We start from the raw sequence: 11,708 nt of genomic DNA, 5'->3' as shown, positions 1-11,708 counted from the left end.
CAAAGGAAACGAGTCAGAAAGAACAAGAAGAGAGCAAAGAAAGGTGAGGGCCTCAACAGAGCAGAGCTTCTGTCTGTCTGTGAAGCTGAGGTCTGCAGTATATCAGATCAGAAAAGCTGGGGCTGCTCTTCCCAGCCTCTCTTAAGCCTTTGAGAGGAGGGCGTCGTCACATCCTGATTGGCCAACAGAGGAATGCACCAAGCTGCTGTCAATCATCAGCAAGGAGCCGCGTCCTGAGCAACAGGTGATGTGAGTCACCCTCCAATGAGCAGAGGAGCTTCAGCTGAAACAAAGACAAGCAGACATTACAGTTTTTCTCAACTGTTTACACACATTTTCTGAAAGCAGGCCTCATATTCTCAGAACTCTACACACTAATCAGAAAACACACAATGTGCAAAACCCCTCAATTCTCCTGCAAAATGAAACTTTACCTTCAAAACGATGTTATTTCTTCTCACAATGGTATTTTGTTTTCAAATGACACACACAAACCATCACATGAACAGACATGTTTAAGAACCAGTTGAACGTAAGTGTGTTGTAAAATATTTTAGAATATTGTTTTTATACTCAGAACACACAAATACACGGTAACAAATATATTTTATTTTCCCCACGAAAACAGTGAACACAGTGCACATCCCAACCAACACAAAGTTGCAGTTAAAAAAAAAACAACTATGCTGCTTCCTGTCTTCTGTTTCGGTCTGGCCACAGCACCTCATCCACATCACAAGAAATGTTTTCCCTGGCCAAGCAGCGGGGGAAATATGAACTAGCATGGCGAATCCAGCCATGAAAAGCATCAGCTGCTTTATCTCCACATGCATCTTCCACAGCTTGGAGAAGAGGGATACGTGTTTGTGTGTTTCGGTTCGCGTTTGTGAACGTCCTCGTCCTCGTCCTCGTCCTCGTCCTCGTCCTCGTCCTCGTCCTCGTCCTCCCTGTCCTCCTCTGGCCCTGCCTGTTTCCAATGTTGGCATGCGTTGCTCCAAAACAGAAGAGCTCACCTGTTGCTCTTTGTTAAAGCTCTGATTGCTAATTGTAAAGCTGTGTGAGAAGTGTTTGCCCATGTGATGAGTCAGTGTGCACAGTCGGACAATTAGCTTTAGAACTCTGAATGACAGCGTGCTCCTTGTGAAAACAAGAGATTTTCTTCATGACAATTGTGCCAAATGCAGAGAATTGTGTGTGGTGTTTTAGAACTGCAATTTGAGTGTAAAGCAGGAATTGTGCTTGTTGTTTGGCAGAATTGGTTCAGGGGTTGGTGCATGAGCTACATGTTGTGCTCATTGTGTCTCAAGTACAAGTATATGTGTGTAAAGAACTGAGAAAAACTGTAAAACACATTTTTTGAATCCTCCTGTCCTTTTCTCAGAATTCCAAACACAAAACTTTTTACTCAAACTACATTCATAAAACCTCTGATTCTTTTAGCAACATCACATCATCACCTCAAAATAGTTTCACATGTGCTCAAAACCGTACAGTGCACAGATCTCGCACAAATCAGACAAAATAGAAAAACTGCTGAGCAGTCATTAAACACTACACCAAAAAATGACAACACAGTGGTCAAGGCATGTTGCTTATGGAGAAATGTTTATTGGTCACAATAAAGTATAGCACATGCATTTTGTATCTCCAAAAGTAAAGACAAAAAAGATTTCACAACTCAGTGGATTTAGCATTTACTCTGCATTCAAACTTAAACTGTAGTAAGATAGGTACTATGGGAAAAAATCAGCCTGAATCAGCCTTCAAAGGGCTCTCTAGGGTTAGTAACCCTAACCCTAACCCTCATCCTAACCCAGGGCCCACACTACTGATTCCCTCAAAGTCTGTATGGTTCTCAGTAATTTGTTGCTGTATTCCCTGTAGTTTAATGACATTGTTTTGAAGGACAATGTCAGCTACAATGGCCTCCTGCTGGGGTGTGAACGTGGGTGTCCTGTCACCCCCATATGGCAAAAAGAGAATGTGCAAAATATATGTAATGTAATGTTCTGAAATACATATACAGTATACAGTAGTACTTTAAGCTTTCACTGATAAAACAGTACAGGTAAGTAGACTGTAGCTGGTCTCATGTCTGAATCTCTGGATTATGGTGGACACAGCTGATGTTTGGCTGGACTCTTTGGCCTGCCTCCCTCATGGTCATTAGAGTTTTGCAAAAGGAAGGACTGAGATCTGCAAATAGTGTTTTACTATGTGAAGATGGTTTATGGTTTTGTCAAAGTGATGCTCAATTCAGCGAATGAGTTAGACACCTGGCAATTGATTCACACAACAGAAATTAGTGTTTTAGCAATTCAGAAAAACTGTAAGAGGACAGCCGCACGTGTCAGACCGTCTCCATGGCGTCTGACAGTGAATCACCCTCATTTAAACACAGTAAAGTCATCGTTTCTTGCCTCTACTGAGGAGGTCGTCGTTTTTGTGTGTGTGTGTTAAATATGTGACGTGTTGTCAGTGTGTGATAGGCGCACAGCTGAGGCGATCACACTTCAGCTCGACAACATGAAGTGGCTGTTCTCGCAGACTGCTGGCTTTGGGGGACGCCTGCGTCCTCTGAGAAACCTGTCAGATCTTCTGTTTGTTATCTGCTCAGACTTCTTTATGCCTGTAACGTTTTCAACACTGGCAGGCCTTGATTGAAGCCTTTGCAAGCAAGTATTTACAGGTCAAAGACTTTGACAAATTTAGGTTGAAACTGGAATAAATTCAGTGGAAAAGTTTTCTTCTATCCACATAAGCTTAAATATATTTTAACTGCCGTCTGAACAGCATTTAAATGACTGCGCTGCAGTGTGAAGCTGCTCTGAACTGCATGTTGAAATGGTTGGCTGTGGTAAATAAAAGACACACTGAGGAATCACAAGGCAGGGAAAATTAAAGTGACTGTTCCTGCTGAACCTGAATGTGACGTGGCCTCCTGCAGAGCCTGTGGCCTTTGCAGCCCAAATCTACACAACCAGAGAGAAACAAAATCTGCTGAGCCACTCATCTGCATGCATCCCCAAATAATCCACAATGCATGTCCTGTCGCATGAAAGCACATGAAAACTCAGTCACTTTTGGTCGGCCTCCTTCTCCTCCTCCCCTCTGTGGCTGCATTTCTAACAGTGAGTAGCTCTCGGTGAGTTGAATGAGGAGAATCTGCTCTGTCCTCCAGGACAAAGACTCCTGCAGAAATCTGGGTCACGGCTTGACCCCCCGTCGACACCCTGTGGTGGCCGCCCAGCTCCTTCTCATTCAGCTCAGGGGTCGGTGGAGATCCGAGGACGGCTCTTTCACCGAATGCGCTGCCAAAAATTTGTTTGGCGAGAGAAGGATGCTCTGGAAAACAACTGCAAAATGTGGCTGTGGCCGTTCTGGGCCAGACAGGAACACAAGCGGCTTCGATCTGACTTTCAATTTCAGTTTATTTATATAGCAGCTTATACAATCAAAATTGTCTCTAGGTGCTTTACAGAGACCCAGAGCCTGAACCCCCGAGCAAGCAGAACGTGGCAAGGAAAAACTCCCTTTTAACAGGAAGAAACCCTGAGCAGGACCCGACTCACAAGGGAGAACCATCCTGCTGATAGTCGGCTGGGTGAAGGAGGAGAAGAAGAGGTAGACAGAACAGAGAGGATGAAAGTGAGAGAGAGAGAGAGAAACATACATGCAGTAAACATCATACATCACAAAGGACAGACATGACAGGTTGTTATAATTGGAATTCTGAAGACTATGTATTGTATGTATTTGTTATTTAGCTGATATGTTGTTTAAGGTAGTTCTAATATCACTACATAGAAGAACAACAGGCAGATGTTGACAGTAGACACTGGGTTTGTCACTGGGTTTGTCAGAGGATGCAGTTCAACATGTAGATCTGGATGGAGAGAAACCTGCAGAAAGATACAGAGAGAGAGAAAGGGAGGGAGAGACACAAAACTACGAGGACAACTGGACACACACTTAGTGACAGAAAATAATGAATTATATGTTGATCTGATGAGGGGAGAGGAAGAAGAGGAGAGGAGGTGGGGGATTAGAGATGGAGGTGGGGGAGTAGAGATGGTGGTGGTGTTGGGGAGGTGGGGGAGTCGAGATGGTGGTGGTGTTGGGGAGGTGGGGGAGTAGAGATGGAGGTGGTGTTGGGGAGGTGCAGGAACTGCTCAGTGGATCATGAACGGCTAAACACAGCGATGAGAAGCATCACTGACTCAAAAGTGTGTGTGTGTGTGTGTGTGAGTGTGTGTGTGTGTGTGTGTGTGAGTGTGTGTGTGTGTGTGTGTGTGTGAGTGAGTGACTCATGCAGGAGGTTCACATTTGCTTGTTACCAGTTAGTACAACCAGCAGCATTAGCATGTTCAAACATCCTGCAACTTTGCCTTAAACAAATGTTTCAGGCAACTTTGTCGTCCCATTGGAGCCGACCTGACGAATACGAGTCTGATGTTCCCGCCCACAGCGTTGTGTCAGGTGTTTCTGTGCTAAATGATTTGTGCACATTTTCAGGTGTGTGCGTGAGAATGTGTAAAGGTGAGTGTGTATTTGCCCCATGTCACAGTTGCGTGTGCAGCTGGGACTCTGATGCCCCCTGCTGGTGGTTTCTAGAAACAATCGAGAGAACTGATGAGAAGAAGAACCAGCTGTTAGAGGAAACGGTCTGAACAGCACGAAGGGCAAACACAAATCATGTTTTTGCAACTTTCTATACATTTGTAGATGCCAAAAAGTCAATGCAGACATAAACAGAAAATATATAAAATTCCACTCATGAACTTTGTCAGTCAATCAATCTGTATGGAGTTCAAGGTGCGCAGGTTGAGCAGTAGGCAGTATTGCAGTATTGCTAATAACGGTGAGCTTACGCTCTCATAAAGTGCAGATTTAAGACACACTGAAGTGTTTTTATATGCTGCAGGGTTCTCTTCCTCAATTACAACACCCACCGCTGTTCAGTCTCCTTTTATATTTCTCCTTTTCATTGTAGGAATAAAATGTCTCCCACCCAACTGAAAACCCGTCTGTAGGGTCACTTTCTTGTCTCCAGGTTCTTGTGTGTGTGAGATGAGCTGGTGATGACTCTGACTCTCTCAGAGTCCTTGACAGCAAACAGAGGCGTCCACTTTTGAGTTTTCAATGGTCATTGAGAGGCGGCCGCAATCAGGGCCCCGTCATCGCCGTCAACTCCTCTGCTGTGATTACTGCAGTGATTATGATACCAAACCACCTCGTGTGTGTGTGTGTGTGCGTGTGTTTCAGGGAGCCAAAGGCCAATAGATAGAAGGTGAAATGCAAAGGGAACAGGACGAGAGTGAAAAAGCGCCGCCTGTCATTGAAAAGCCATTAGCAGCCGAGAGAGCTGTTGTGTTGGCATGTTTAAACTGCCAGTGATGTGAAGGATTCCTCAGCTGGAGTGAAAAGTGTCGAGCTGGAGACGTTAGAATTCATTTCAGGCCTCTTTTATTTGCAAATTGTGTTCATGTGCTGCGATTTTGTGCCTAATACAGGAAGTGCAGCACAGTGAAGATGGACTGGGTGCTCAGGTCTCATCTGACCCAGATGGATCAGTTCTGATATGTAGCCACAGCATTCGTTCCCAATCCCAAGTCTCACCCACACAACAGGAGTGTGGACGAGGTCTGAGGAGGTCCGAGTCAGTTTTCAGACTGTGCAGCGGCAGAGAGAGCTCAACACGCTGCAGCTAAAGGAAACGCATGCAAATGAACGAAACACGAGCAAAGTGAGAAAACATCGCCATCAGCTTGACAACACACACACAACATCTAGGAAATGAGATGCTAACACAGAAAAAGCCAGCAGTGCTGAACACACTTTGGACTTGCTCGGCTCTCCAGTGTCCTGCTGTGTGGATTTGGTTCAACTGTTGAACTGCTGAAGCTGAACCAAACCAAACTTACAGTTAGCTGAAGTCATGACGGTCTGTTGAGTCTCAGCCTGCAGCCAAACTACTGAGCTGTTTGGACACAAACAGCAGGTTTAAATGCAGGACGGAGCCTGATGTAGACTTCAACTTGTGTGTGTGTGTGTGTGTGTGTGTGTACAGTAATTGCCTCGTGTGCACAGACATGATGAATGTAGTTTAAATACCACCTGATCCTCTGGGACAATAGCAGACGTCCTGCGCTTGCAGCCATGACATTTAGCCTATCGTCCCGTTCGCAGATGGACGGCAGCTCATCTTGGACATTTAGCTCTGATGGAGCTCAGGATTCATTCAGCAGTCCTGCCTCATAAAACTGGAGTCTGTGTGCAACAGCCAGAAGTGAAAAGTACTTCACAAAAACACAAAAATACGTACCTGAGTATATGTCAAACTAGATAAATACTGTTTTTACTGTTTCATATCTGCTTTTAGAGATTTGCCAAAATGTCATTTGGACGCCTCAAGTTGCCAGTTGGATTGTGAACAATAACCAGCCCACAGAGGAGGAGGTCTTGGCTCTCATATGTCGACTGGCTGTGTGGTCCAGAGGCCAAATCGCAGGCAGGCAACAGCTGATTGGTTCTGAGGCCGTTCAGGGACAATCGGCTAAAGAAGCTTTCTAAGTTAGCTTAGCTTATCAGCATCCCTGCTAGGTTATGTCTGGGGAAAGCATCCCTCCTTCCATCCATCAATCCATCCATCCATCCATCCATCCGCACACCTGTACACTCCCCCTGTTTGGGGAATCTGTTTCCAGCTCAGGTTCGTGACTCCACTCTTTCTGAGTCCAGACCTGCAGCACTCTTCTCTGTCAGCCCCATCCAGACGCTCTGTGATGATGCTCTCTGGTCTGAGCAGCTGTGGGGTTCAGGGTGTCGTCCCCTCTGTGGCCCCCTGGTGCTTCCACTCTGTTTCAACTCCACTATGGAGCGAAGATGAAAGGAGCCAACAGAGAGAGAAAATCCTGAACCAAGTAGAAGAAGAAGAGACCCACAATCCCTCCCTGCTCTTTTTAGCAGTTCTAATTTTGTTATTATTACACCCACAAGTATTTCTACAACCTGCCTGTTGGTTTGGTGTGAGAACCAGAACCTCGTTGTGTGAGTGAGCTCACTGAAACCAGCCTGCAGAGAGCCGTTAACTCGTCCCTTTGACAAATTAATTAAATGACCCCAAGTCACAGTTCACACTTGAGGAAGTATTTCATGTTTGACATATTTTATGGCTGAAGCGAGCCCAAATGGACCAATTCCAAAACCTTTGGTCCAGGTTTAAGAATACCAGAACTCTCCACAACAAAGTTCACGTTCAACACCTAAAGTTCAAGATCTGCAGATATTTTCCCCTGCTGGCAATAAGCGATCTAATCTTTAATTACTTTGCCAGTTTTATTCTTTAAACCATTTAAACAGAACAGAACTGGAATTTGGTGTCTCTGAGAACGACTGCAGGAAGTCAGCACAACCTATGGGCAGCAGGAGGAGGCCGGATGCTCACCTGTGACCAGACTGTCTGAACCTGATGAGCTCTGCAGGAACAAAAGGCCTCCTGCATGTAACACATCAGTACTTACATCAGTTCACAGCTTTAATCCTCAATGTGCCACTTGGTTCAACTCGCCTGGTGGTTTTAGTAGTTCTGAGTGAGCTGTAGTGTATTCATGATGTTTATGTCCTCTATTAAATCCCATGAAAAGCACTTTGAGCCGCAGTTCTCACCTTAATAACTGTAATAAAACACTTTCTGCATCTTTTCTCAGGCGAGTTGTTTCAAAGCCATCAGATGGTTCGCCTGATTCTGGTTCTGCTTTAATCAAGAGGTCTGTGATGAAGAATGCATTAGCCAGCTATTATCGCTCGCTGCATTAATACTGAATACTTGATTTCACACTAATTCCTTATTTATGAATTATAAATTGACTTATAAATTTTCTCAAGACCGATCCCAACAACAAAGAGGGCAACTGGTGAGTGCAAAAAATGAATTTATGAAAGTTTTCAGCCTCGGCTGTAAATGTTTTTACTGTGGATCACATCTGTAACCTTAACATAACTGGTGTCACCAAGCGGCATATGAACAACACACCAGTGTCTTTTCAAGTCATTTCACGTTATCACAACGCGTATTTTTTGCTTCTCATGTGCCATTTAAAGCCGTTCAAAAAAAGTACAGACTTCTGCCCAGGAAAACGGTGTCTGAAAAGTAAACGTTGAGCTACGCTATACAGACAAAAGTATTATGATTGAATTCAGGTGTGGTATGGGGCTGTTCCTCAGGGTTTGGACTCAGCACCTGACTTCCAGTGAAGGGAAATCCTAATGCTTCAGCACACCAAGACATTTTGGACAATGCTATGCTTCCAACTTTGTGGGAACAGTTTGTTGAAGGCCCTTTTCTATTCCAGCATGACTGTGCCCCAGTGCACAAAGCAAAGCTCCATAAAGACATGGTTGGATGAGTTTGGTGTGGAAGAACTTGACTGGCCCACACAGAGCCCTGACCTCAACCCCATCCAACACCTTTGGGATGAACTGGAACGGAGATTGTGAGCCAGGCCTTTTGGTCCAACATCAGTGTGTGACCTCACAAATGCTCTACTGCATGAATGGGCACAAATTCCCACAGAAACACTCCAACATGTTACGTGATCGTAACGATGACGGTCATAGGACGAAAGTTGCCTGATTCCTGCATATCTAATGTTCACAAAATGCAGAAACATGAAACATGAAGTGTTCTGAGAAGTGTTGCGCTATTTATAAGCCTAGAATGACATCACATTGACAGAATAGATTTCTCATGTTACATAAACACACAAACTGAATCATGAAACATCCAGCGGTTAAGTGTAATAAATCACATTTAATGTCTAACAAAGCATTCTTGTTTTCCTAAGCAGTTACTGTGTCAAGTGAGGCTCACAACTAAGTCTGCTTCTATTTAAATAAGTGCAAACATAATAATATACAGTCAAGTCTCTGGTGTTTTATGCTGTTATTTTGAAGGTGACACAGACTAACTTCCTGTTTGGTTGTGGCGGTCAGTTCACTCAGTTCAGTTTCTGGCTCATCCATCCTGATGGACTTGTCCTGGTATCAGGGCATCGCTCTCAAGCCTCGCCACTGAGGTGAACGGCGTGATCGTTTCCAAGGAGATTTCCGGGTCGTCCTCGAGCTGGACGTTGGCAGGAAGCAGCAGGAGTCTGTTGTGGCTCTGGGAACCATTGGAGATGATGGACTCCTCATCAAAGTGAGTGCTCATGTCCTCCAGGTGGTCGGACCCCACATTAATGTTGCGAGGATGTTGCTGCGGTTGCACGGGGACCAGCGCCTCCTTGTGCAGCGTTGTGTCATGGTGGTAGGAGACGAGCTCGTCGCTGAAGTTCACAGCTTCCACCGTGTTGTTTGAGCAGATTTGGTTGCAGCCCAGAATGGTGGTGAAGGCCCGGCGGAAATCTGCGTTGAATGCGTATATGACTGGGTTGAGAGAGGAGTTGGCCCAGCCGAACCAGACGAAGACGGTGAAGGTGGTGTCGCTGACACACGGCGGGTCACAGAATGGGACGGTGCAGTTGAGGACAAAGAACGGCAGCCAGCAGAAGACAAACACCCCCATGATGATGGAGAGCGTCTTCAGGACTTTGGTTTCCTTCTTAAAGGACGACTTCAGGGAAGCTTCGTCGTTGGGTCTGTGCTGCTGGTGCTGGTTCCGGCTCACACCGTGGCCTTGATTCTGCGCCTGCTCTGCCGCCCTCTCCAGTGACGTGATCCGACGGATTTGGGTCTGAGCGATCCTGTAGATGCGGGTGTAGGTGGCGATCATGATCACCACCGGGATGTAGAAGCTGATCAGGGAGGAGGAGATGGCGTAGGTTTTGTTCAGGTTGGCCACACAACTCTCAGCGATGGCGCTGGTGTTGAGGTTGCTGCTGTTGGTGAAGTTCCCACCACTGGAGGCCACCATTTTCACCACCTCGTGCCTCACCTCTTCCTCCTCCTCCTCCTCCTCCTCTCCGGCCTGATGCCAGTTGAGTTGCACTGGGATGAAGGAGATCAGAATCGACAGCGTCCACGCCACCCCGATCATGACGAACGCGACCCTGTGAGTCATCTTCCGCTCATACTTGAACGGGCTGGCGATGGCCCAGTAGCGGTCCACGCTGATTATGCACAGGTTCAAGATGGACGCTGTGGAGCACATGATGTCAAAGGCGATCCAGACCTCGCAAAACCGTCCGAACAGCCACGTGCCGGTCACCTCCGTGATGGCCTCCCAGGGCATCACCAGCACGGCCACGAACAGGTCTGACACGGCCAGCGAGATGACGAAGAAGTTGGTAACTTTGGAGCGCAGGTGGCGGAAACGGATCACGGCGACGCACACCAGCGTGTTCCCGAGCAGCGTGGACACGATGAGCAGGAAGAGGACGCAGCCGACGAGGACGCGCAGCCCGCCGCTGCCCCCTGCGCTCCCGCCTTCCTCGTCCTCGTCGTCCTCCTCGCTGCCCGCGCCGTCCAGCTCCGACAGAACTTGGGTGAAATTACTCCACGCTGTGTAGTTTTCCATTGTTGCCCCCACACGGTGCGATCTGAGCAGCTAATTAACGTCCACATGTAAGAGCGCTCCTCTTCACCATCCTCTGATCCCACAGAGAACTACAGAACATGGAAGAGAAGCTGACTGTTCAGTGAAAAGAGATTATCAGCTGCGTGAGATGCTCACAGCGCACAGGCGCGGTTTTTATCCTGAGAAACGACAGAGTAAAGATTAAAAACTGCAGTAACACATGCACACTAACGCATCCTGACGAAGTTCAGCGTCTCCGTCTCCACAGGGTGGACAAACGTCTCCGTCCCGGTGTGACTCACAGTGGACTCTCCTCTCAGTGTGACGCGCTCAGACTGTCAGTCAGGTGGACGCCGCTGCGGGCTCGTTACCTCCTCGGCTCAGGTAACAGATTACCGTCAGCGCGGAGCGTTTCTGCTTCCAGTCGAGGGAAGAGCTGCAAGTTCAAAGCTGGCGTCCGAATTTCAGAAATAACTGCTGCGTTTGAGTGAGAAACAAACCAAAGACTCCTGAGGTCATTACGGTAATCTGACTGCAGGTAATGAGACAACATTAACAAAGCAGACCGATTACCGTAAGTGCGTGCAAGGTCTGCATTAGCTGAAGCAGAGATTTAAATCTGAAAACAGTCAAGCAAACAGAACAGAAATTTAAAATGATGACGCTGTTACTTTTTGTCTGGTTTTCGCAGACTGAACATGTCGTGTCTGCAGACTTTGTCCAGCGTCCAGTGTCTCCTCACCTCACGTCCACATGTTAAACTGCTCTGTGTGAGGACAATCATGTTGACACCACACATCACATCACACCCCTCTGTGGGAGGTCAGCACGCCCTCTGCTGGTGACAAAAGGTGATGTTGGAACCTGCTTCAATCAAATTCTGCTCATGAAATGTTCTTCCGCCACCTCGCCAGGTTCAGAGCTATGTCACTGAATACCAGGATATGAACCTGAACCAGGTTTCTGGATCTGTCACATTCTCTGCATATTCTCAGCGATCTAAAGCATCACTGGACTTGTTCAGTTTGGGTTGAGGTATCAGCTGTGCAGAGTAAAAGCTGAGGCTTCATTTCACGAGATCTGGAGCTCAGTGAAACCTGGCAGTCTCAGGATAAGATTAAATTAACCCCAATATTCACCAGCAAAATGTCTGTCACTCAACTCCAGTCGTGTTCACAGGTGTGACATTTAT

At 46.6% G+C, this 11,708-nt stretch overlaps 1 protein-coding gene across 1 annotated transcript; it reads right to left on the bottom strand.

Moving 5' to 3' along the window:
* Positions 1-8,791: 8,791 nt before the first annotated feature.
* Positions 8,792-11,285, bottom strand: LOC124066439 (D(1)-like dopamine receptor). Its single transcript, XM_046402812.1, has one exon. The coding sequence runs from the start codon at positions 10,514-10,516 to the stop codon at positions 9,017-9,019; it is 1,500 nt and encodes a 499-aa protein (XP_046258768.1). The 5' UTR covers positions 10,517-11,285; the 3' UTR covers positions 8,792-9,016.
* Between the last annotated feature and the right edge of the window lie 423 nt (positions 11,286-11,708).

Source organism: Scatophagus argus, chromosome 10, assembly GCF_020382885.2.
Source record: "Scatophagus argus isolate fScaArg1 chromosome 10, fScaArg1.pri, whole genome shotgun sequence".
NCBI classification, from domain to species: domain Eukaryota; kingdom Metazoa; phylum Chordata; class Actinopteri; family Scatophagidae; genus Scatophagus; species Scatophagus argus.
Note: the sequence above shows the minus strand (reverse complement) of the source record. Positions and strands in the feature narration are given on the sequence as shown.